At 39.5% G+C, this 27,768-nt stretch overlaps 2 protein-coding genes across 4 annotated transcripts in view; one reads left to right on the top strand and one right to left on the bottom strand.

The window, feature by feature from the left end:
- fastkd3 (FAST kinase domains 3) overlaps positions 1–8,934 on the top strand; it is a 34,601-nt gene extending 25,667 nt beyond the window's left edge. For all 3 annotated transcript variants that reach the window (XM_072253467.1, XM_072253464.1, XM_072253465.1), the window contains 3 exons: positions 2,093–2,162; positions 8,331–8,445; positions 8,535–8,934. In XM_072253467.1, coding sequence (XP_072109568.1) covers positions 2,093–2,162; positions 8,331–8,445; positions 8,535–8,633 — 284 coding nt within the window. In that variant the 3' untranslated portion in view covers positions 8,634–8,934. The remainder of the gene's footprint in view (positions 1–2,092; positions 2,163–8,330; positions 8,446–8,534) is intronic.
- On the bottom strand, positions 8,927–27,514 carry bag1 (BCL2 associated athanogene 1). Its single transcript, XM_072253468.1, has 7 exons — positions 27,415–27,514; positions 25,994–26,122; positions 24,310–24,392; positions 20,034–20,147; positions 14,610–14,717; positions 11,976–12,038; positions 8,927–9,330 (listed from the first exon to the last, which is right to left on the bottom strand). The coding sequence occupies exons 1-7, from the start codon at positions 27,449–27,451 to the stop codon at positions 9,256–9,258; spliced, it is 609 nt and encodes a 202-aa protein (XP_072109569.1). The 5' UTR covers positions 27,452–27,514; the 3' UTR covers positions 8,927–9,255.
- Between the last annotated feature and the right edge of the window lie 254 nt (positions 27,515–27,768).

Raw genomic sequence — 27,768 nt, 5'->3', positions numbered from 1 at the left:
ATTAGGAGAGATAAATATGAGAGGACCTGGCTTTAGGGTGAAAGGGGAAAGGTTTAGGGGGAACATTGGAGGAACTTCTTCACCCAGAGACTGGTGGGAGTGTGGAACAAGCTGCCATCTGACGTGGTAAATGCAGGCTCACTCTTAAATTTTAAGAATAAATTGGATAGATACAAGGATGGGAGAGGTCTGGAGGGTTATGGACTGGATGCAGGTCAATGGGACTAGCGGAATAATGTTTCGACACAGACTAGAAGGGCCGAATGGCCTGTTTTCTGTGCTGTAGTGTTCTATGGTTCTATCTACCTGTGACACCACTTTCAATGAATTATTGACCTGTAATCCCAGATTACTTTGATCTACTGCACTCCTCAGTGCCCGACCACTCACTGTGAGACCTATGCTGGCTGGTTGGTTCTCCCAAAGTGCAATGCCTCACACCTTTCTGCATTAATTTCCATCTACCATTTTTCAGCCCATTTTTCCAGCTGGTCCAGATCCCACAGAAAGCTTTGATGGTCTTCTTTACTGTCCACTACTTGGTATCATCTGCAAATTTGCTGATCCAGTTAACAACATTAATATCAATATCATTGATACAGGTGACAAACAACGGACACAGCACTATTCCTCGCAGTACTCCACTCGCCACAGGCCTCCAGTCGGAGAGGCAATCATCTACTACCTTTCTCTGGCTTCTTCCGCAAAGCCAATATATAATCCAATTAACTACCTCATCTTGAATGCCAAGCAACTGAACCTTCTTGACCAACATCCACTGCCATGCCTTCATCAACTTTCCTGGTAATTTCCTCAAAAAACTTTGTAAGGTTGTTTAGACACAACCTACGACACACAAAGTCATGCTGACTATCCCTAATCAATCCCTGTCTATACACGTACTAGAATACCTGTTGCTAAGGATGATTTAAATATCTCTGCTAGGGCCCCTGCAATTTCTGCACGCCTCCCACAGGGTCCAAGGGAACACCTTGTCTGGCCTTGGGGATTTGTCCACCCTAATTTGGCTTGAGATAGCAAACACCTCCTTCTCTGTAATCTGTATATGGTCCATAACCTTGCTACTGCTTTGCCTCACTTCTATAAACTCTGTCTATCTCCCAAGTGCCAAAAATCCATTTAAGATCTACCCCATCTATTTTGGCTCCCTGCATAGGTTACCATTCTGATCTTCCAGAGGACCAATTTTTCTCCTTACAATCCATTTACTCTTGGCATATCTGTAGAAGCCCTAAGGGTTTTCCTTCACTTTGTCTGCTAGAGCAACCTCGTGCCCTGTTTTAACCCTCCTGATTTATTTCTTAAGTGTACTTGTGTTACATCTTGTGAAAGGCCATCTGAAAATCCAAATAAACAACATTCATAGACTATCTTTGTCTATCCTTTCTGTTCAAAGAATTCCAACAGATTTGTCAGGCAAGGAAACCATTGATGACACCATGGGTGGAACTATAGGAAACTATGCTGACGAAGTTGATAAGCAGATTTTCGGATGACACCAAGATCGGTGGAGTTGTGAACAATATAAAGGACTATCAAAGAATACAGTATGATATAGATCAGTTACAGCTATGGATAGAGAAGTGGCAGATGGAGTTTAATTGAGACGAGTGTGAGGTGTTGCGCTTTGGGAGGTCAAATGAAAGGAGGAAGTATACAGTTAACGCTAAATCCCTTAATAGCATTGAAGTACAAAGAACCTTATGGTCAAATTCCATAGTTCACTGAAAATGGCCATACAGGTGAAGAATAGAATGCTTGCCTTCATTTTGAGTACTAAAGTTAAGGAAGTCAAATTGCAGCTATTTAAAACTTTTCATTAATTTCGCATGCTGTTCCGGTCACTCCATTTAGAAATAAGTTTTGCAGAAGCAATTATTACTCTTTCCCCCATCTTTACCTTGCTTTGGAAAGTGTTTAACCTCTGTTCTACAGCTGTTCTGTCCACATGCAGCCCAGTTGTACTGCATTATTATCTTGAATTGGGTTTTGACCAACTATCCACATAGCAGCTAAGTTTGAATGTGGTTTTACTGTTTTCAAATAAATCTGATCAATTGTTTTTTTTAAGATGCTGAGATTAAACTGGATGAGGAAGGATATGTGCTTCCTGCCTCCTGGCATGATGAGGTTTTTAGGAGGTGAGAATCTTAATTTGTTTGAATTTAGGAAGCTATTAGCCGTCAGAATTTTTTTAATATTTTGACATCAGAATGCAGCATAGTAAAAGAGGTGGCATTAAAAACAGTGCAGATGGCAGAAAACTGCGATACAAGGACTTGTTATAAATTTATTCCAGTTGAGGGGGTGTAAATTGTACTGCTATAAATCAAATCCTTTAACTTAATCTTTGGTCATGTACTTTATCTTGTATTTTATTTTCTGCATACAAGGAGCAACTCTTGCATTCCACAGTTAATACAGACAGGAGAGGTGCGAACCCATGTAGCTTTTACTCTCCTATACAGTAGTCTTTTAAGTTTAGTGACTAGTTTGGGTTTCCATGACTAAAATGCATGCTGTGTTAATGACAACCTGGAATTGACATAAACCTCAAATTTTAATGGACATTCTTCAACGTGGGCATTGTGGGACACTGGTAGACACATTATAATGTCACTATACATTCTCTTGGATTTCTCAGCTTCAGCTGAGTTCCATAATCAAGGAAATTCTATCCCTTTATGTTAAAGTGCAACTGAGTAGCTCTTGCATTCCTATAGTAGTCACTAAAATATTCATATCATATGTTTATATACACTGGATATCCAGGTTTTTCGGTAGGCAAAGGTCTAATTTTGCTGGTCTGTAGGATTTTGGATTACATTGGTTTTAGAAACATAGAAACATAGAAAATAGGTGCAGGAGCAGGCCATTCGGCCCTTCGAGCCTGCATCGCCATTTATTATGATCATGGCTGATCATCCAACTCAGAACCCCGCCCCAGCCTTCCCTCCATAGCCCCTGATCCCCGTAGCCACAAGGGCCATATCTAACTCCCTCTTAAATATAGCCAATGAACTGGCCTCAACTGTTTCCTGTGGCAGAGAATTCCACAGATTCACCACTCTCTGTGTGAAGAAGTTTTTCCTAATCTCGGTCCTAAAAGGCTTCCCCTTTATCCTCAAACTGTGACCCCTTGTTCTGGACTTCCCCAACATCGGGAACAATCTTCCTGCATCTAGCCTGTCCAATCCCTTTAGGATTTTATACGTTTCAATCAGATCCCCCCTCAATCTTCTAAATTCCAACGAGTACAAGCCCAGTTCATCCAGTCTTTCTTCATATGAAAGTCCTGCCATCCCAGGAATCAATCTGGTGAACCTTCTTTGTACTCCCTCTATGGCAAGGATGTCTTTCCTCAGATTAGGGGACCAAAACTGCACACAATACTCCAGGTGTGGTCTCTCCAAGGCCTTGTACAACTGCAGTAGTACCTCCCTGCTCCTGTACTCGAATCCTCTCGCTATAAATGCCAGCATACCATTCGCCTTTTTCACCGCCTGCTGTACCTGCATGCCCACTTTCAATGACTGGTGTATAATGACACCCAGGTCTCGTTGCACCTCCCCTTTTCCTAATCGGCCACCATTCAGATAATAATCTGTTTTCCTATTTTTGCCACCAAAGTGGATAACTTCACATTTATCCACATTAAATTGCATCTGCCATGAATTTGCCCACTCACCCAACCTATCCAAGTCACTCTGCATCCTCTTAGCATCCTCCTCACAGCTAACACTGCCGCCCAGCTTCGTGTCATCCGCAAACTTGGAGATGCTGCATTTAATTCCCTCATCCAAGTCATTAATATATATTGTAAACAACTGGGGTCCCAGCACTGAGCCTTGCGGTACCCCACTAGTCACCGCCTGCCATTCTGAAAAGGTCCCGTTTATTCCCACTCTTTGCTTCCTGTCTGCTAACCAATTCTCCATCCACATCAACACCTTACCCCCAATACCATGTGCTTTAAGTTTGCACACTAATCTCCTGTGTGGGACCTTGTCAAAAGCCTTTTGAAAATCCAAATATACCACATCCACTGGTTCTCCCCTATCCACTCTACTAGTTACATCCTCAAAAAATTCTATGAGATTCGTCAGACATGATTTTCCTTTCACAAATCCATGCTGACTTTGTCCGATGATTTCACCGCTTTCCAAATGTGCTGTTATCACATCTTTGATAACTGACTCCAGCAGTTTCCCCACCACCGACATTAGGCTAACCGGTCTATAATTCCCCGGTTTCTCTCTCCCTCCTTTTTTTAAAAAGTGGGGTTACATTAGCCACCCTCCAATCCTCAGGAACTAGTCCAGAATCTAACGAGTTTTGAAAAATTATCACTAATGCATCCACTATTTCTTGGGCTACTTCCTTAAGCACTCTGGGATGCAGACCATCTGGCCCTGGGGATTTATCTGCCTTCAATCCCTTCAATTCACCTAACACCACTTCCCTACTAACATGTATTTCGCTCAGTTCCTCCATCTCACTGGACCCTCTGTCCCCTACTATTTCTGGAAGATTATTTATGTCCTCCTTAGTGAAGACAGAACCAAAGTAATTATTCAATTGGTCTGCCATGTCCTTGCTCCCCATAATCAATTCACCTGTTTCTGTCTGTAGGGGACCTCCATTTGTCTTTACCAGTCTTTTCCTTTTTACATATCTATAAAAGCTTTTACAGTCAGTTTTTATGTTCCCTGCCAGTTTTCTCTCATAATCTTTTTTCCCCTTCCTAATTAAGCCCTTTGTCCTCCTCTGCTGAACTCTGAATTTCTCCCGGTCCTCAGGTGAGCCACTTTCTCTGGCTAATTTGTATGCTTCTTCTTTGGAATTGATACTATCCCTAATTTTGTAACATTATGCCAGAGTTCAAAAGAAGGATTTCTGTTATCAGTACTGTTGTAGCTTATTAATTTTAACTTGAAAGCATATTATAGATTGGTTTTCACCAGCTTTCCAAGGCAATGTTTCTAATTGTTTACATGACTTTGGATCACTTTTATAATCACTAAGCTAACAGTTACTTCTCCATAAAAAGTAACTGCACTAAAAGCATTATTGCCTGAGCAACCTTCATTTCTATCATACTGCCTTTCCGCGTTAACCACAATCCAACAGCAGTTCTTTTCTGTTATCTGCTTCCCGAAAAGTGGAAATTCACTTGTTTTGTTTCTACCCTAGAAATAAAGTAGGGGTTCCCAACCTTTATTGTGCCATGGATCAATACTGTGAAGCAAGGGGTCTGTCGACCCCAGGTTGGGAGCCCCTGGATCATTGACAAATGCGTAAGAGCAAATCTATTACAGCAATTTATAGCCCAAAATTACATTGGGTTTTTCTGTACATCTTTAATGAGCTCTATCAAATCATAGTGAATACAGTACAAACAGAAAGTTAGGTTTAAAATGCCACTTGAATGATCAGAATGTAAATACTGTAACCTGAATCGTTCAGTGTAAAACCAAGTTATGGCACTAGATGGCATTAGTTGAGATTTCTGAAAGATCGTGAGAATCATTAACAACCACTAGTGAAAGTGTGATGTTTGCCTACTGTTAAATTCTGATAATCTGTTACCCTGAGGACTTTGATACCAGATTACTAAATCTTACGGGTTTTTGAATACTACTGCAATTTATGTACAAGACACTTCTTCACTTTCATATGTCACAGAGTAAGACTGTCAGTTTTTCAGTCAAACTTTGAGTTTGAGCAGCAAATACACAAACCCTTTGGATCCCAGCAGTAGCTTTGGCTACATGCAACACTCCCCTCTGGCTTAGTGTGCACAAGATTCAAAATCATCCAGATTTACAAACAGTCAGATGCTACGTTATTAGAGTTCTACTGTATTCAATGTCTTTAAGGTCAGCTATATTCTAAGTACATTGAGGCAATTAATGATCCACTCTTTTTCCTTAACTTTAATATTTATAAATCGTTTGTTTCAGTTCAGTAATCCTTCATTTGAGCTGAAAAAGTTCAAATTCAAGTGTATTTGAGTTGTAGAGAGGGAATATCTGGAATAGAGTGCAGACCAAGGTTGTCTTGGCGACATGGTCAGCAGTTAGAAAAATATATGATTGGAAATCAGAAAGAAAATGCTGAAAATATTCAACAGATCAGGTAGTGTCTGTGGAGAGTTATCCTTAGAGGTACATTTGCAGGAAGAAGTCTCTGAACCTTTTGCAGTTACCTGGTTTTCTGCATTAATTACTCATAAAATGGGGTCTGATTTTCATCTAAGTCACAATAATACACAAACACCATCTGCCTAAACAAATAACTTACAAACAATTGTACTTTGTCTTGTCAATACTGAGTACACCATTTAAACAATCAGTCTAGGTTCAAAAAAGTACATGAACCTCTGGGTTCTACAAAAGCTATTTGGAGTCAGATGTTCCAGTTGATGAGATTGGAGGCGTGGATTACAGATGTCCCCTGCCCTACAAAAAGGACACACAAAGTCAGGTTACTGACAGAGCCTGCTCTTCTCAAGAAAGATCTGTTTATGCGCAACATGCCTTGATCAAAACAACTTTCAGAGGACATTTGAAGAATTGTAGAGATGCATTAAGCTGGAAAAGGCTGCAGAAGCATTTTTAAAGACCTGAGTGTTCATCAGTCCACAGTAAGAGAAACTGTCTACAAATGGAGGAAATTCAGGACTGTTGTTCCTCTCCCTCGGAGTGGGCTTCTTGCAAAGATCACATCAAGAGGACAAAGTGCAATGCTGAAGGAGGTGAAAAAAACACAAGGGTAACTGCAAACGATGTACAGGAATCTCTAGAATTTGCTGAAATCTGTTCCTGTGTCCACTCTTGGAAAAAAAACGAACAAGCATGATGTTCATTGAAGAACTCCACAGAGGAAACCACTGCTCTCAAAAAAAAGACATTGCTGCATGTCTCAAGTTTACAGAAGACCACCTGAATGTTCCACAACACTTCTGGAACATTGTTCTGTGGACAGATGAGACAAAAGTTGAACTTTTTGGCAGAAATGCACAGCGTTATATTTGCAGGAAAAAGGGCTCTGCAGACCAACACCAAACTACTACTACGTCAACTCAGGCCTAGACCAACACCAAAACTTCATCCCAACTGTGAAGCATGGTGGAAGGAGCATCATGGTTTGGTGCTGCTTTGCTGCCTCAGGGCCTGGACAGCTTGCAATCACTGAGGGAACAATGAATTCAAATTTCTATTGAGACATTTTACAGGAGAATGTCAGGGTAATGATCCATCACCTGAAATTTAATAGAAGTTGGTTATGCAATAAGACAATGATCCAAAAGACAAGAGTAAATCAGCAACAGAATGGTTTGAAAAGAAGAATATCTGTGTTCCAGAATGTCCAAGTCAGAGTCCGCCCTTAACCCAATTGAGATGCTGTGGCATGTCCTGAAGAGAGCTGTTCATGCAAGGTATCCCAGAAATATTGATGAACTGAAACAGTTCTGTAAGGACGAATGATCTAAAATTCCTCCTCGCTGTTGTGCAAGTCTGATCAGCAGCTACAGGATGTGTTTTGTGTAGGTTACTGCTGCTAAAAGAGGTTCTACCAGTAATTAAATACAACGGTTCACATACTTTTTCCAACCTGCACTGAATGATTAAACAATTTGTTCAATAAAGACATGAAAAGTACAGTTGTTTGTGTTATTAGTTTAGGCAGATTGTGTTTGTCTATTATCGTGATTTAGATACAAATCAGACCACATTTTGAGTAATTAATGCAGAAAACCAGGTAATTGCAAACTGTTCACAAACTTTTTTTCTTGCAAATGTACATGGTCTTGTAGCAGAACTGTTGTGTTCTGACAAACAGAAAAGGTAGGTTACTTGAAATTGTTAAATTGGGATCAGTAGTTATATTTAAGTATTTTGCATATTTTCAGTATTTTTCTAAAATACTGATTACTTTTAGATATAAAATTACACATATTGCAGTTTATTAATTAAGAACATAAAATTTGCAAGATTTGCCATCAACATATAATTTATTCCTAAATCAATTGAGGACATGAAGGCACTATCCTCTAGCAGATGTAGATATTGAACTGTTAAATTTAATAAATGAAACAGGTTATGACCCAGCTCTATACTCGCTTCCATGTGTCTCAGCCCTGACTCCAGTCTTGTCATCCTATTTTGCAGTAACTCTAACTCAGACAGTTGTGGTACTGTGGAAATCTTGGTTTCATTTGAACAACATCAATGGCTAGTTTTGAAGTAAAGCAATCACAAATGTTGTTGTTGAAACAATCAATATGGATACTGGTTCTTTTTCAGAATAGCACTGTGCATTGATGACCAAAAAAGATTCACCATAAATAGTCAAAATCTCCTTGGAAAAGAAGCTATTAAACAGAGGCAGCTGCAGCTACTAGGCTATGATGTTGTTCAGGTATGCACGCTGGTTAGATACCTCATCTTAAACTTCTAAAGCTATGCCCTTTAAGTATAATGGCAAAAGTTTTAATTTGTTTGATCTAGATTCCATTCTATGAATTTGACCAGCTGCAGACCCAAGAGGAGATGGTTGGATATCTTCACAAGAAGATGTTTCCACACAGCTACAGACTTGCTTGGTGAAGAAAAGAAAATGAAAAGCCGATCACCACATCAAAAACCCAAATGGCAATAGATTTTACCATCTTTATATTCATCCTAAAAAATCTGTGTACAAGTTTATAGGATGAATGAGCACTCGTACTTAGCACCAATCCTTTGAAAACAATTCTAGACATATTTATTGATTTACAATTCCTTTTTATAATTGAAGTACATAATAAATGAATAGAGCGAAGTGTTTTATTGAACGCAAATTGTATTTTGAGTAGCTACATGCAAGCACTACTAAAATAAAAACAATATTATACATGTACTTTGGTCATAAGTTCAGGTATTTATTATTCATAACACACTAAGCAATTTTAAACCCAGGAAAACAGATAACTTTCTGGAGTCACAATGAAGTCAAAATTACAATAGACACATAATTCTCCATGAAAGTGGCTGATTGCATTTTATTGCAAAGTGTTCTACTCTTAATTTATATACAAAATAATGTAAGTAATAATTTATGTTTTGTGGATTGGTTTGTTCTATTATGTTATTTTTATACAGTCAGTTAGCAAGGGCAAAGTTTTTTTTAAGACTATATTAGAGTGCAGCACAGTGCAGGCCCTTCTGCCCACAAAGTTGTGCTGACCCTTTAACCCTTTGATTGAAGTTTCTCTAGTTCCTGTGCAATGTGTGTTTCAATGATGTCACAACGAGCCAAGTGAGTCTGTTGCCAAAAAAAAAGTCATACATCAAAAAAAATCATTGAGATATCTTTATTCACTATTTTTTTAAGATTAACACAAAATATATTATTGGTAGCCAGGGAACAAAATTTTCAAGAGGTCAAATAAATTTAGTATTACTGACTTATAACATGCTAGGAATACCAGTTCAATTATATTCCTAATTAGTCAACAAATGCACTAGTCCATAAATTTCAATGCCATTCTGTTGCCAGAACTCCCCCTACCATTTCTAGGCAATGCATGGCAGATTTAATAACAACACTTTTTTTTCTGTTCCTCTTAAGCCAATAACAACGCCTTGCTATATAAGTTTTGCTGTTTGGGATGAGTACAGAAGTAGTGGGAATATGTAACTTGAGCTTGAGAAGTAGGTGAATTCAGGGGAGTACTTATTTCCTCTGGTGTCCTGTACTTACCCACTGAATATATTCTAATGCAGAGATCTTGTGTTATGAATTGGGAAACAGGTTACTCTGAGTCATATCAAATAATAAACCTACTAGGTGTCAGTGTGGTAAGTGCAGCAAATTTGAAGTATCCAGATACATGGATGATGATAGATGGTAAAATTGCAAAACTTCCTCATCTTCCATCTCACAGTTGACATGTAAGATCTCTTGATTATTTGAGTTATAACTAAAGTGCAAATTAATATTTACTACAAGAAACATCAAAATTTTACAATGTGCTTAAACACAAGACACTTCAAATTATAGTGATTATGGCCACAGAGATTTTGTTATTTGTATCTGGAGATGAAAATTAGCTTACAAACCAGACATCATGGCACTTAAAATATGTAGGATGTATCTGGATTTGCAGAAAAGATAATTACAAACAAGAAACCTATTTTGACTTAATTCACCCAATCAGGAAATTTCATATCATATCTTTTCCATATTCCAAGGATTCTGTTATCACATTTTTCTAAACTTACAGAATTAATCCTAAATTTATGTTTAAAAACAGTCTCCTCTTTCTGTTCTTTCAATTAAATATTCCAAACATCTTCTAATTTCCTTCACTCTCGTATCATTTTTAAGTTCATTTCTTTGATCTTCCCTGCCCCCCACCAAGCCAAGAAATCCAAACCAATAGTTTTTCCTTCTACTTTAAATTTTTGACACAAATTCCAACAGCCGAAGTGCCACAGACAACAGGCACATGAGAACACCATACACAACTGGTTCTCCTCTAAACCACATGCAATTTCAACTTGCAAAAATATTGCATTCCTTCATTATTGGGTTTGGTTCATGGAATTCCATCCCATGCCACTGTCACCAGAAGGACTGCAAAGTGACTTCTCAAGGACAATTTGGAACTAATGCTAGTCTTGCCAGCAACGTACACTGCCCACATAACAGTAAATATATAAATTTGAATATTGTGGATTTTGAAAATATTCCAATGGCCATTTCCTGTACGTACAAACCTCTCAGTTGCAGATGCTATTGTGAATTCCAACTAGCATTTTTTCTGAGCAACACACACAAAATGCTGGAGGAACTCAGCAGGCCAGGCAGCACCTAATACAGTTGACGTTTCAAGCTGAGACCCTTCGGCAGGACTGGAGAAAAAACGCTGAGGAGTAGATTTAACAGGTGGGGGTGGGGGAGAGAGAAACACAAGGTGATACGTGAAACCTGGAGAAGAAGGGATGAAGTAAAGAGCCTGGAAGTTGATTGGTGAAAGAGACAGAAAGCCATGGAAGAAAGAAGAGGGGAGGAGCACCAGAGGGAGGCAATGGGCGGGAAAGGAGATAAGGTGAGAGGGGGAAAAAGGGGATGGGCAATGGTGATGGTGGGGGGGGGCATTACCAGAAGTCTGAGAAATCGATGTTCATGCCATTAGGTTGGAGGCTACCCATACAGAATGTAAAGTGTTGTTCCTCCAACTGAAGTGTGGCCTCATCACAACAATGGCGGAGGCCAAGGATGGACATATCAGAACAGGAATGGGAAGTGAAATTGAAATGGGTGGCCACTGGGTGTTCTGCCAGCATAGCGTAGATGCTCAGCGAAGTGGTCTCCCAATCTACGTTGGGTCTCATTGATATACAGGAGGCCAAACTGGGAGCACCGAACACAGTATATACCCCAACAGACTTGCAAGTGACATGTCGCCTCACCTGGAAGGACTGTTTAGGGTCCTGAATGGTAGTGAGGGAGGAGGCTTAGGGGCAGGTGTAGCACTTGTTCCACTTGCAAGGATAACTGCCAGGTTGGAGATCAGTGGGGAGAGACGAATGGACAAGGCAGTTGCGTAGGAAGTGATCCCTGCAGAAAGTAGGGGGGAGGGAAGGGTGTGCTTCGTGATGGGATCCCATTGGAGGTGGCGGAAGTTTCGAAGAATTATGTGCTGGACGCGGAGGCTAGTGAGGTGGTAGGTGAGGACAAGAGGAACCCTATCCCTGGTATGGTGGCGGGATGATGGGGTAAGAGCAGACGTGCATGAATGGAAGATATGCGGTTGAGGGCAGCGTTGGTGGTGGAGGAAGGGAAGCCCCTTTCTTTGAAAAAGGAGGATATCTCCTTCATTCTGAACAAAGTGTGTCACAGTCTAGGAATCAGCACTTGTTATCAGAGAAAGAAAACCACAGCATACAAAAAGAAAATCTCACCTGTATATTCTTTACTATACCTTTTCTTCTGTGTCTACAGTCAGTAAAGTCGTCAGGCAAACTCTGAAAATAAAATATTGTTTGTAAAGAATTAACAGCACAAAGGACATGAATGTTATTCCTGTTTAAAATTAATACTATGCTTCAAAAATATATCCTTTTCTCAATGTGTTCATTGTTAATTGATTCAGAGTTGCACAGAACAGAAAAAAAGCCCTTCTGCCCACAATGTCCTCCCCTAATCTCATTATCCCACATTAGGGCCATATCCTGTATCTTGACTATATAAGTGTCTACTTAAATGCTGTATACGCATCTGATTCCACCACATTCTTGTTTGGCACATTTCATATCAATAACACATTGTGTTTTTAAAAAAAACATCCCCCAAATCCCCTCTAATACTGACGGCTGTCAAAATCCTATAAACTTCCATCAGTACAACCCTCAGACTCCTTTCGTCTGGGGAAAACAAGCCCAGCTTATCAAATTTCTCCATATAATAGTCCTCCAATCCAGGCAGCTGCCTGGTGAGTACTCTCTCTTTGGCACAGTCACGTACTTCCTTTAGTGTGGCAACGAGAACAGCACACAATATGCCTAACTCTTATAAAGTTGCAACATAACATCCCAGCTCTTATATTCTATGCCCTAACGTATGAAAGCAAACATGCCATATACTGCCTTCACTACCCTATCAATCAATGTTGCTACTTTCAGGGAACTATTGACTTGAACCCCAATGTCTCTCTGTTCAATATTCCTTTGTGCTCTACCGTTTACTAGTTGACTTCCCAAAATCCATCACCCTGGACTTGTCATAATTAAATTACATCTGCTAAGGTTCCACCCTACTCTCCAACCAATCTGTACCTTGTCTTAGGTAAACTTCCTTGCGATCCAAAACAGCACCAATTACCCATCAGATCATTTTTGATGAATTTTTACACCTCATGTTTAACCATCAAGCATTAAATATATGGTATCAATTCAATATCTACGATAGGTAAAACATTTAGGGCTAAGAATATAATGTTACATTATGTATTTCTGCGTCAATCAACTGAACCATCATTCACTGCAATCAATTTGTTAGATGTCAAGTATTACTAGGAAGACTTTTTCTTTAAAAGAAAAGTCATATTTAAAAGTATACGATATAGTTACAGAAAAAAGTAAAAACACTAGTAGACAAGTTCTCTGGAAAATTATGCCCAACATATATAAATTATTGATAAATGGAATTGAGTATCACACACAAAGTTGCAATGGAGGCAAATCATAGATAGGGCAGTCCCTCAATTTCCCAACCTGGCCCACCACTCTACCGGATCACAGATGAATAGTGCCTCAACTCCATTTACCTGCTTTTCCTCCATATTGCTTGATGAGTTCTGATCAAAGTTTTGTACAACTAAAATATTACCTCCTCATTTTTGAACTCCAGCACTTGAGATGGATGCCAACATTACTTCAGCTTTTTCTTAAAAGGGAAGACCAGCATTTTTTGCCCATCTGGTTTTTCCCCTGAGCTGGTGGTGGGGAGCCCCCTTCTTGCTTGCTTGCAGCAGTTTGATACAACTCTATGGTTTGGTAGGTCAGTTGAGTCAACCACAGTACTGTGGGTCTGGAGTTACACACAGGCCATCAGTGAACCAGGTGGATTTTTAAAGAACAATCCAGTAGTTTCACACTGATACTAGCATTTTATTCAACATGTATTAATTAAATTAATGTAAACTCTTCAGCTGCCATGATGAGATTTGAACACATCTCTGGATCATCAGCATAGGCCTCGAGAATGCTGGTTGCAAACATAACACTTTAATACTTAATCCCTACATGGGTCCAATTTGTATACATGGATATCATCCATACTGCACCTTATTTCTCACCTTCAGAAAGTAATTTGATTTGCCCTTTGTGAATCCATACCTGACATATTCCTATTTAGCCACACTATATCTGATAGTTCCCAGCCACCTGTCTCAACCACACACTTTGTATGTTTCTGTAAATGTGGACAATTTACTCCTCCTCCACAAATCCAAACAATCTTTGTGTCAGATAACTATGATTTTCATATGGCGTGACTCAAGTAAATAGAGGGTGGTTGTATTTCCCAAGTTAAACTATCTACAATAAAATAAAATTTGATGAGATATAAGGTAACTAATACTTTAAACAAGGAGAAATTATACTTAACTGGACATTTAACAATAATAGTACCTATAATTATTTACTTCCTTGTGGAAAAGGCATTTTAACATTAGAAAGTAGGATTATAAATTCCAGAAAATTACATTCATGAACAGTTAATTGTAGCACTAACAGTTCAAACGTTACTTGGCTTATCTAAAATTCAGCATATTTCATCACGTCTTAAAATGTATTGCCAACACACCCAAAATTATTTTTACACTGAAATGAATTATCAACACACAAATATCTCAAAAGTAATTCCCATCCATTTTGAAAAGATTTCAAAAAAGTGCCTGATGAGTTTAAAATTAATGCTTTGATCGAAAACATTGAACTGAAACTACTGAGAAGCATTCTTTTAAATAAACATTTACCCGCAAAGCAATTGATGTATTAATCATTAATAAGCACTGTACCTATTCTCTTACCCACCATTGCATCAATCTGTTCAAGAAACTTCATATACTGTTCAGATATGCTTTTCGCTTTCTTCTCTAACTTGCTTAATGCAGAAGATCGGAGATCATGGGCTAAGAACCCCTGGGTGATGAGAAAAAAGTTATCAACTCAAAATTCTTTCCAACAGCACCTTCATATATCCAATATAACAAGCTAAACCAAAATATTCTTTAAGTAAATTTCCAAAACTGCATGCTCTTTAGGTTAAAGGAATGACATTGGACACGAGCATACCATGTCATTGTGTGAAACAGAAGTTACTCAAGGCAGGATACAGATCGGTTGGAAAGTCAGGCAGAACACTGGCAAATGGAATTTAATTCTGACAAATCCTGAGGTAACTGAAAAATTAATGTGAGAACCTTAAGATTCTTCTACAGCTGAGGCAGAGAATACCTGATGAGAGAAGGCAGGTAAGTACTCTGAGATTGGACACTGCTTGTGGTTTATGCAGAACTTCTTTATACTCCCAATGCATTGCTTCAATGTTATCAACACCTTCCTCTTTCTCACTATCCTCTTTCAGGGATCATAGGTCAAGAACTCTCAAGGATAAGCAGGTTGTTACATTTTTTTCATGGAGGCTTTGAACTTATTCCTTGAATCTTTTCTTCCCATGACATAAAATAGAGTTCAAGAATTAGGATGGCAAGCATGTAAAGAACAAAAAAGAAAAAAATCCAGAAGCATAGTTGCTGGAAATCTGAAATAAAACCCAAAACTGCCGGAAACACTAACTCTTGATTCTTTTTCCATAGATGGTGCCTGATCTGCTGGACACTTCCAGCATTTTCTGTTTCTATTTCAGATTTCCAGCATCTGTTGCTTCTGGGATTTATTTATTTATTTATTTTTGTTGATGACCACTTGTCAGAACTGGGAGACAGAGAAATCTGTTTTTCAGGGTTGGGATGCTGGCCTGAGGGAGGATGCTAATGGTATTTCCCCTATCTTGTCAGTAAATTTGGCGGATTTTGCAGAGACAATGTTGGTAATAATATTTCCAGTGACCTGAGGAGCCACCTGGTCATATTCCAGAAGCATACATGAGGGCAAGGAATATTGCCGCCCAGTAATCTATGTTTTGTAGCCAAACTGAAGCCTCGAACTTCAAACATCTTTTTCCAGAGTGTATCAGAGGCTGTAATGATACATCAAAGACAATGGTGCATTTCATCACTGAAGCCTGCCTTCAATGAGATGTGCATCCCAAGATATGGGAAGTGGCCAACAGTCCCCTAGCTCTCACCATTAAGCTCTACTACAGGGCTGTATACAGAGGACCCTTATATTGAAGATACCAAGTCTGACTTTCACCATTAATGACATATGTGCTTGGCTGTCCATCATCATTAAATCCATCTCCACTGTCTTCTCCAACCACTATCACAACAAATAAAACTAGCTCATTGATGTGTCACCAACAATGGCTGCTCGTCCTATGCCAATGCTGTTAATCTCGTGTCCATTTGATATATACTTGACCATCTATTTCTCATCCACATAACAACTCAGGCAATAGCATCCATAATTCAAGTTTCTTCATCTGCATTGGTGATAGCCAGTTCTACCTCACTATTAACATCACCTACACCTCAATTGCCTCTACATTGTCTTCAGATTGCCAAGGCTAATCCAACAAATAGCACTGATGAGTTGAATTTTCTTCTAAATATAAATTGAAAAAACCAAAGCCAAAATCATCAGTCCTTGTAGTAAACTTTGTTCCTTGGCGACCTGCTATCCTTCTGACTCATAACTCCAGACCAAACAGATTTGTTTTGCATTTTTAATATTACATCAGACCACAAGATGTCCGACTCCCATCAGTAAGGAGGCTATGCAGCATCTACCCCAGGACCACCAGACTCAAAAAGTTACTTTTCCTAAGCAGTAATGCTCATCAACACCTTCACCCACTAATCCTTCCCATCACCACTACTTTATCATTTTGTGTCAGGGTCACCTTGCATACTGACACTCCTGTGCCTAGCACCACTTTATAGACATACAATCAATGTGTATAAGCTATATACTTTCATATATAGAGGTGTGCGCCACTTAACGTCCACTCGGACAACGTCCGATCACATATACGTCCGTAGTCCCGGAGAACGGGACATAGTGGACGTAACCAATCACGTGTATCGCGCAACTCTTGAGTGTAGTAGCGTTATCTCTCTGTTAAATTTTCTTTCGAAAATATAACCATAAAGTGCATCACGGCTTCCAAATGCAGCAAAACCACTCCAAGTAGGAGCAGCAGCAGGAGGCAAAGGAAAAATATTGATTTGGAATTGAAACAGTTGGTTATTAGACAATACGAAGGTGGAAAACTAGTGAATGCTATTGCTCAGGATTTAGGCATGTCACACTCAACAATCACAACGATCCTGAAAAACAAAGAAAAAAATTCTCAAAGCTGTAAGGATCGGCTTCACTGAAAACTCCAAGGCTCACGAAAATGTGAGAGGGACCTACACTGGATGTGGAGAAATTGCTAATGACGTGGATTTAGTCAATACAGGTACACTACAGTACTCCATATAGGTTTGCTAAGTATATAATATGGTGTTCACACAATGTCCAAATCACATAACGTCCGATTTCACAGAACGTATCGTGGACGTTAAGCGACACATACCTGTACTGTGCTTTTATTATTGTGTTTTTATAGTGCTTTTCTGGTGCTGCATCAGATATGATGTAACAATTATTTCATTCTCCTTTACACTTGTGTACTGGAAATGACTAAACAATCTTGAATCTTGAAGATGAGCTACAGACCAGATATTACCATAATTCTGCCGAAAAACCTACCACTGCTGGAATTCATAACTTTCCCCTTAATTTTTTTTTTAACCAAAATCTGCCTATTTGTCCTGACCAATCTCCCTCATTCAACATCCCTTTACCATGGGATTATCTGGAACTTCCTAAGTAAGCAGGACAGGCATTTTCAAATCCATCCATGGTTTTGCACCTCAGACACCAGTTTTGTAATTTCCAACAGGTCTCCATGATACCTTATACTTCTGATCTCAAGAGCATACCCAAACCTTGCCACTTTTGATGTTAAAACTTTGGGATCTGGAACTTACTCCCTAAATCTCTTTGCTTTTCAAACTCTCTTTTCTACTTTAAGATATTCTTAAAGTTCAAAGTAGATTTATTAGCAAGAAAAAGTTTGTGAACCCTTTGCAACTTCCTGGTTTTCTGCATTAATTACTCATAAAATGTGCACTGATCTTCATCTAAGTCACAATAATAGACAAACACAATCTTCCTAAACTAATAATAAACAATTGCAATTCTTCTCGTCAATACTGAATACGAGATTTCAACAATCACAGTCTAGGTTCAAAAAAGTATGTGAACCTCTGGGGTAATGCCACCTGAATGTTCCACAATGCTTCTGGGACAATGTTCTGTGGACAGATGAAACAAAAGTTGAACTTTTTGGCAGAAATGCACATCGCTATGTTTGGAGTAAAAAAGAGCACTGCACACCAACACCAAAACCACTTCCCAACTGTGAAGCATGGTGGAAGGAACATCATGGTTTGGGGCTGCTTTTCTGCCTCAGGGCCAGGACAGCTTGCATTTATTGAGGGAACAATGAATTCAAAACTCTATCAAGACATTTTACTGAGAACATCAGGGTAGCGGCCCTTTACCTGAAGCTTAATAGAAATTGCAACAAGACAATGATCAGAAATACAACAGTAAATCAATCGATGGTTTAAAAAGAAGAAAAATTGTGTTTTGGAATGGCCAAGTCAGTCCAGACCTCAACATAATTGAGATGCTGTGGCATGACCTGAAGAGGGCTGTTCATTCAAGGTATCCCAGAAATATTGATGAACTGAAACAGTTTTATATGGGGGAATGGTCTAAGATTCCTCCTCACCATTGTGTGAGTCTGATCAGCAGCTACAGGAAACATTTGGTGGAGGTTATTGCTGCTAAAAGAGGTTCTACCAGTTACTAAAGGGTTCACATATGTTTTCCAGCTTGGACTGTGAATGATTAAAAAATGTGGTCAATAAAGACATGAAAAGTACAATTGGTTGTGTGTTATTAGTTTAGGCAGATCGTGTTTGTCTATTATTATGACTTAGACAAAGATCACACCACATTTTATGAGTGATTAATGGAGAAAACCAGATAATTTCAAAGGGTTCACAAACGTTTTCTTGCAAATTTATATGTAGCCATATACAACTGTGAGATTCATTTTCTTGAGGGCATTCATGGTAAATACAAGAAACACAATAGAATCAATGAAAGACCACTCCCAACCAATGTACAAAAGACAACACACTGCAAATACATACATACATAAATAAACAAACCAACCAACAAAATATTGAGAACATGAAAGTGAGTCCATAGGTTGTGAGAAAAGTTCAGTGATGAGGTGAGTGAAGTTATCCCCTCTAGTTCAAAAGCCTGATGGTTGAGGGGTAATAACAATTCCTGAACTTAGTGGTGTGGGTCCTGAGGCTTCTGTGCCCTCTTCCTGATGGCAGCAGAAAGGAGGAGTGTGGCTTGGATAGTGGGGGCTCCTTGATGGTGGATGCTGCTTTCCTGTGACATTGCTCTGTGTAGATGTGCTCAATGATGGGACCAGACCATATCCACTACTTTTTGTAGGCTCTTCCGTTCAAGGGCATTGTTGTTTCCATACCAGGCCATGATACAACTTGTCAATATCACCAAACACTTACAGAAATTTGTCAAAGTTTTGGGTGACATGCTTTCTTCACAATGGCACTTGCATGTTGGACCCAGGACAGATCTTCTGAAATGATAGCACGCAGGAATTTAAAGTTTCTGACCCTCTCCAGCTCCGAAGCCCAATGAGGATTGGCTCAAGTACCAGCAGTTTTCTCCTTCTGAAGTCAACAATCAGCTCCTTGGTCTTGCTGACATTGAGTGAGAGGTTGTTGTTCTGGCACCACTCAGCCAAATTTTCAATCTCCTTCCAATGTGCTGATTCATTACCACCTTTGATTTGGCCAATGACAGTGATCTGACACTGACAATGGTCAAACTAAGGTCTTTGACAAAGCTTATAGTTGTCTACCCAAATGTAGAGTTTCTACTGAAATTATTGTGTTTTGCACCCTGATCCCAGGGAACTGTTTTGTTTAGCTGTATATACGTGTACGGTTGAATGACAATTAAACTTGAACTTGAAATACAGGTTATTATATTAATCTGCTCTCAAAAGAAGTGAAAGCTTTAACCATGTACCTCCTATCACTGCCAGTGAGGTAAAAACAGAAACAATTATTGACAGGTTAGCACAAATAAACCCAAAGCAACAGCTTCATTATTTTCATTTCAGATAGCAAAAGGAGGAAAGTGTTTGGAAGCAGAAAATATTCTCACATTTTGAATGCCTGTCAGCTCAGTGCTAATTTCTTCAAGTTTATGGGATAATTGTTCTGTGGATTTTTCCAAATCCTTTAACTTCTTTAATTCAGCTTCCTCTTCAGGACTGTTCTGTGAATTCAGAGAAAACAACCAAGCCAAGATAGATCGATTTATTAAGGATTTAGCATTCTATTCAAAGAACTTTGGTACTTTATTTTTTTAAGAAATGAATTACTATTTCACTTTCACTTAACAGATTAGGCAATCACACTTTTCATGTAATAAATTCCCACAAACACTGATGAAGTTAACCAATGCATTTGTCTTTGATAATGGCAGAATATTGCCCAAATTTCCCTGCTTTTCTAAATTAAATTATTTACTATTCCTGTAAACTAGTAGAACATACATTAGGTCCTAGTGTATTGTTTGTTTGTGTATTGTTTCATTGGATAATTTTCCTCTAATATTCTCATGATGTACCAGACAAAATAATGGTCCAGAAAATGCAATCATTGCAAGAGACAGTTCTCACAAACAAGCTGAATGAAATCAATTTTATAAAATCCTTCTCAGCCTAGCTATGTATCCTGCAGTCAAGCACTATGATTTTGTCATTCAAAACTGTTACTAGAAAAATAACATTCTTCCAAATTTTTGCTTTTCATTGAAATAAGAAGGGAACACCTTATTCTTTGATTTTAAGACCACATTCCACAAGAAGTTCATCAATAGAATCTAATAGCAAGAAAAAAAACAAAAGACTACCAACTTCAGCACCTCCGAACGTTCATGGAAGTCATAGTCATAGAAAACTACAGCACAAAAATAGGCCCATCGGCTCATATAGTTCGTGCCAAGCCATTTAAATTGCCGAGTTCCATTCACTACACCCAGCCCACAGCCCTCTATACCCCTCACATCACTGTACCTATCCAAACTTCTCTTAAATATGAAATCAAAATCAAATCTAGCACTTGTGCTGCCAGCTCACACTCTCACCACCCTCTGAGTGAAGAAGTTTCCACTCATGTTTGCCTTAAACATTTCACCTTTCACCCTTAACCCATGGCCTCTAGTTGTAGTCTCATCCAAACATAGTGGAAAAAGCCTGCTTGCATTTACCCTATCTATGCTCCTCACAATTTTGTATACTTCTATCCAATCTCCCCTCAATATTCTATATTCGAGGCAATAGAGTTCTAACCTATTCAATCTTTCCTTATAGCACAGGTTCGAGTCCCAGCAACATCGTTGTAAGTATTCTCTATACTCTTTCAACCTTGTTTACATCTTTCCTGAAGGTAGATGACCAAAACTGTACACAATACTCCAAATTAAGGCACACCAATACCTTATACAATGTCAATATAACATCCCAACACCTATACTCAATACTTTGATTGATGAAGGCCAATATGCCAAAAGCTTTCTTTTCGACCCTATCTACCTGTGACAGCGCTTTCAATGAATTAAGGATCTGTGTACCCAGATCCCTTTGTTCTATCAACTCCTCGGTGCTCTACCGTTCACTGTGTAAGACCTACACCGGCTGGTTGGTCCTCCCAGAGAGCAACACCTCACACCTCTCTGCATTAAATTCCATCTGCAATTTTTCAGCCCATTTTTCCATCTGGTCCAGATCCCACTGCAAGCTTTGACTGTCTTCCTTGCTGTCTACTACACCCCCAATCCTGAAGTCATCTGCAAATCTGATGGTCCAGTTAACCACATTATCATCCAGATCATTGATATAGATGACAAACAATAGACCCAGTAATGATCCCTGCGGGCCACCAGTCAAAGAGCAGCCATCTACTACCACTCTCTAGCTTTTCCTGCAAAGCCAATGTCTAATCCAATTTACTACCTCATCTGGAATGCCAAGCCACTGAACCTTCTTGAGCACTCTCCCAAGTGGGAGCTTGTCAAGTGCCTTGCTGAAGTCCATGTAGACAACATCCATTGCCTTGCCTTCATCAAGTTTCCTAGCAACTTCCTCGAAAAACTCTAAGATTGGTTAGACATACCTACCATGCACAAAGCCATGCCGACTATCCCTAATCAGTCCCTATCTATCCAAATACTAATATATCTGGTCCCTTAGAATACCTTCCAATAATTTTTCTAATACTGATTATCAGGCTCACCGGCCTATACCTATAATTTCCTGGTTTACTTTTAGAGTCTTTCTTAAAAAACAGAACATCAGCTATCTTCCAGTACATCTGTCACTAAGGATGAGTTAAATCTTTGCTACGGCCCCTGCAATTTCTGCACTTGCCTCCCACAGGATTCAAGGGGATTTGTCCAACCTAATTCACCTCAAGACAGCAAACATCTTGCCCTTTGTAATCCGCATAGGGTCCATGACCTCGCTGCTGCTTTGCCCCACTTCTATAGACTCTGGGTCCCACTCCTGAGTAAATGCAGATACAAAAAAATCCTTCTCTTTTGGCTCCACGCATAGATTACCAGTCTGATCTCCTGAGGACCAATTTTGTCCTTACTGTAAGTTCCCTACAAATTTGAGGCAGTGATAATAACATTCTGACCCTGAGGTATGAATGCCAAAAGATGAACAAAAGTACAAGTAGCTATCATCATGGACAAAAAAAAAATACGAGTAAAGCACAGAAAAGAAAAAAGAAACAAGAGAAAGAGGACCGTGAGAAAGAAGCCTTAAGAAAGACATTGAAATTGACAGAATTTTTAAAACTTGCTCTCGATGATGCAGCAGTACCATCGCTCTTGTCACAGTTTGAGACCGGTGGACAAATGGAGACTTGAACAGCTAGCACTAGCATCAACGTTAGCACAGGACCACCGTCCTTGCCACAGTCAGCAGCTAACGTTGAAGAGGCAGAGAGCATGACTTTGGGATTCCCGACTACAGAGCCCTCTGAACAACCAAGTCGGGCCGCCATTAATGTTAACGTTACTGAGGATCCTTACAGCACTGATCCTGCTCGCTGGGGAAAGGAAACGTTAGCTGATTCAGTCCGAGCGTACTGGGTTAAGAAACGGTCGGAGTCCTGTCAGAATAAGGATGTGGTTATCAAAGCTTCAGAACGAGTATATACACAGCAGAGACATTTTTTCCTCCAAATTTCACTTCAAATGGAAGCTTGTAAATGGTGAGTACAATATCAAGGCAATGGCTCTTCTATTCCCCTTCCACTGGCTGTGTGTTTTGTTTTGCATGCCGCACCTTCAGTGATGGTAACTGTCAGTCCAGTGACATATTTGGCAGGCCTGATAACGGCAACTACGTGGGCATTCTAGAGGTAATAAGTGAGTTTGACCCATTTTTGAAGGTGCACATACAGAAATTTGGAAATGCAGGATCAGGCACCCCTTCATATCTTTCACCTAAAACATGTGAGGAGTTTATTGAGCTCATGAACGATCAAGTTCTGTCAGAGATCTAAGCCTAGGTCAATTTTTGAGTGCTTTAGATGCTGTCCTTCAAACTAAGAATCTGCATTACTTTCGGTCCTCTCTCTTAAGGCCTGTAAGTTTATAGCCTACGTGTTGTACTAAACAAATGTCTCGGTCCACAGTTTTGATATTTAGACCAGTACGACCTTTGCTCTTGTTCTTGCCTTTTTTTGCTTGGTACAGCAGCATTTTATGATGTCGGCAGGGGCCTTGGCCCCACTAAATCCAGCACTGCCTACACTGCCACTCAATAAAAACATTTGCAATAAAAGACAACATGGTATTTGTCTTCTTTACAGTTGTATATTAGTGTATGTGGTTTCTGTTTTCACGGCAGAAACCACATACACTAATGTTTCCTAGGTTACTATTTAAAATATTGTTTTCTTTTTCTTTCACCAGAGGGAGTAGCAATATTGTTTCTCACACTGGACGAAATGCCTGATAAGAGCACAAGTTTTAATCCGTAAGAAGCTTTTGCAGTGTCTGTGTGTAACAGAGATATGTTGATTGAACTGTACATTACTTCGTAACAGAACTCTTCCCCCAGTACATACATAGATTGAGGTAGATATTTCAGTCATGCACGATTTCACCAAAGGAAATGGGAAAACAACAAAGGCCACGTCACCCCAGACTATACTTGTGTACTTTTTATGAAGATAGAGCCTCAGACCTGGCAAAAGCGTAGAGCTATCCCAGATAAAAATAAGTGAAGGAAGAAACAAAGAGGAAAATAATTATAAATTGTAACATATAAATTGTTTAACAATGCTCAGGAAAAATCTCACACATGTTCTACAACATTTGTCTAGAAAATTATTCGAAGCATAGAATGATAAGTTTGTACCTTTTTACCAATCATCATTATTTTACAGCCATTTTTAACACCAAGAACTGACAATGGTTGTTCCATATCTTTCAGAGATTTACCTACATGACAAAGAAAATAGGAAATATTAAAATGTTGTTAATTCCACTTGCATATTTTTGGAAATATTATTGATCATTTACGTCAAATACTGCATGCATTCCCAATATTTTGGCACACTGTTAAAAAACTGGACTAACATTCAGCATGTGCCTTTGAATTACGAAAGGAATAGTATAACAAGGATTGGATGATATCACCAAGTACAGCCTAGGGATTTGAAATAACAGAAACTGTTGGGAATACGTAACAGATCATGCAATATCTATGGAGGGAGAAATAGGGTTAACCTTTCAGGTTATGAAAAGTCACTGATCTGAGATCTAAGATTGTTCTCTATCAATTCTGCCTTGCTAACCAACTATTATCATTTTCAGGTTTTATTTCATATTTCCAGCATCTCCACTATTTTACTTAGGGATACCAAAGTAATTTGTTGGTCTAAAGAAGCCTACAGGGACAGAGGGGAAAAATGGAATTCTTTACTTCTCTATTACAATGGTGGGAGGAGAGACATTGTGCAACATGACATCTCAGGTTCAGGTGAAACTTTTGGAGATGGATTTTAAAAGAACATTTTAAAAATATAATTAAAACAGAAGAGGCAACATCATCTGTGGAATGGAGCTGAACAGCTGTTACTTTCAGATAGTAAACCAATCACCAGTGATCATCTCTCAGATCAATCCCATCCCACACTTATTTGCCTGGAACATATTCTCTCACCAATTAACTAGGTGTAATTTACAGTAGCAATTTCGCTAACAACCAGCACATCTTTGGAATAAGAGGGAAAGCCACACAATCACAAGAATACATAGGACTGGAGATCATAACTGAACTTTGGTTACTGGAGCTGTGAGACAGTTGCACTACCTGCAGCAACACCGCTGTTACACGCAGACATGTAATCTGGGGATTAACATTGCCTCTGTGCAAGAGAAAACTGTCCATTAAAGCAACCTGCATTCTTTTGTGCAACACAACATAAGACGACAGGTTCAGTGATCTTGCTTAGGTCACAACAGGACACAACTCAAATAACAATATATAATCTTTTGAATTGATCATGCAATCGAGAGGGTTGAAGTATAACCAATAAAAACCTTAAACTGTGTTATATTTTATAACAATTACATAATGCAAAAAGGTAAGTTTGCACATTTTTGCATACAAGTCAGAGATGTGAATGCAACTCTTCTCTTTGACCACATTTACAAACTGTCTGAGCATAACTAAACACCGTCACAGGCAATTTTCCCCATTGAGATAGTTCACTGCTAAAGTTACATCAAGACAGCTCCAATCCAAAACACTGAATTTGCAAGAGTAAAATAAAATCAGCCTATTAGTAAAAGCTGCATTCAATTGGAACAACACACATAAAAGTTGTGGACTGGTGAATCCTTTTTTTTAATTAACAGCAATATTTGCCGAATGGCCTCCCAGGTAACAGGTTTTCTGCATCAAAAACCAATAATAATTGTCTAAATATCCTTATCACTAATTCACAGATGAGTCCAATTTCAGGAACACAGATCTCGCTACAATCACCAAGGATTAATGCAAGTTATCCTAAACACAGTGCATTCTAGCAGCAAACCTTTAAAAATTAGTTTCTGTAATTGCTGGGGTACCCCAGTAACTTGCGCAATCACTGCTGCCATGTCCTGTAGTGTTGGCTCACAACCTTCCCGTTCTGCTGAAATCTCGATCTTGTGTTTCGAAGTACCTAATAATGAAATATACATCCAGGTCAGCAGACATCTTTGCACTGTATTTTAATACATTATATAACAAAGCTTTTGAAAAGTATACTGCAGTGCCATTATTGCCATACACTGCAAAACAATAAACGTTTAGTTACAGAGCAGGGCAGCACAGGCACAGGCCCTTCAGCCCATCCACCAGCACCTGGTTCATAGCCCTCTAAACCCTTCCCATCCACGTACTAACCCAACTTCTCTAAAATATTACAAGTGAACCTGCATCCACCACTTCCACTGGCAGCTCCTTCCATGCTCTCAACGCCTTTTGAATGAAGTCCCCCCTCATATTTCCCTTAAATATTTCGCCCTTTACCTATGACCTCTAGTTCTAGTCTCACCCATCAGTGGAAAAAGCCTGCTTGCATTTACCCTACCTATACCCCTCAATTTTATATCTGATCTCCTCTCACTCTCCTACACTCCAGATATTAAAGCCCCAATCTATTCAACCTTTCCCTGTAACTCAAGCCCTCAAGTGTTGGCAACATCCATGTAAATGGTCGCTCTACTCTTTCAATCTTATTGATATCTTTCTTGCAGGTAGGTGACTAGAACTGCACACAATACTCCATATTTGGCCTCACCAACATCTTATATAACTTCAACATAACATTCTGACTCCTGTACTCAATACTCTGATTTATGAAGGTCAATGTGCCAAAAGCTCTGTATGACCTAATGGTGCTACTTTCAAGAAATTATGTACTCAAGATTTACCACACCCCTCAGTGCCCTAACATTTAACTGTGCAAGTCCTACCCTGGTTTGTCCTCAAGTGCAACACCTCACACTTGTCTGCATTGAATATCACCTGCCATTTGTTAGGCCACTTGCCCAGCTGGTCCAGATCACAATGCAGTCTTTGACAGGCTTCCTCACCAGCCACTATGCCCCGAATCTTAGTGTCATCAGCAAATCTGCCGATTTAGTTTACCACATTTAGGGATGTTTAAATTTACTGTTTATTTCCCCCTCTCTTTTTATGACGACTGTTCACACCACCCCACCACCAAAAATTTCTTCAAATGCAGATTGGTTTGTACATTAACAATTTAGGTGGCAGTGGATGAGGCCGGACCCAACGTGCAGCCAGCGACGGGGAAAGATTCATGCCGCCCTGCTCCTTGTGCTAACAGCTGGAGAGGACAGATTCTGCGATCATGCTGCAGAAGAGCTGCCCGGGCCCGGTAGTTACTCTTCTCTCTGAAGGTCACCACTCCCGCCATCTACTGCAGACAGCAGACACTCCCATTACCGTGTATGAGTGTGAGCCCCACCACATCGCCAGCCATTGCAACTCCGCGCGCATCCGAGTACAATTTCCGCTTCGCAGCGGAAACGATCGCCCGCGCGGACGTGAAAGAACCCCCGCAGCGGACACCATCTTTGTGCGGGGCAAAACTGACGGATCTGTGATGGGCATGTAGAGGCGGGTGGGAGTTTACAACTGGAGGGATGGAGAGGGTTGTGTTGCGTGACCCTACCTGGCGAATGCAGAAGGCCTTCCCTTTTCTCACAAACGAGGAAGCAGCTGCTCAGAGTTTTCTCTGACCGGTAGCGACTGGCAAAAAATATTAAAATTACAAAAGCAAACGCAATTATAAACATT

The sequence above is a fragment of the Mobula birostris genome, chromosome 3 (assembly GCF_030028105.1).
Source record: "Mobula birostris isolate sMobBir1 chromosome 3, sMobBir1.hap1, whole genome shotgun sequence".
Taxonomy (NCBI): Eukaryota; Metazoa; Chordata; class Chondrichthyes; order Myliobatiformes; family Myliobatidae; genus Mobula; species Mobula birostris.
Note: the sequence above shows the minus strand (reverse complement) of the source record. Positions and strands in the feature narration are given on the sequence as shown.

Bases quoted from the DNA above. Each gene is read 5' to 3' on its own strand.
- bag1 (XM_072253468.1), bottom strand. From the start codon at position 27,451: ATGGCTGGCGATGTGGTGGGGCTCACACTCATACACG. The intron at 26,123-27,414 runs GTAATGGGAGTG...TTTCATTATTAG, and splicing joins GGGGCTCACACTCATACACG to GTACTTCGAAACACAAGATC. The intron at 9,331-11,975 runs GTGAGATTTTCT...TTTTGGCAACAG, and splicing joins GTATAGTAAAGAATATACAG to ACTCACTTGGCTCGTTGTGA.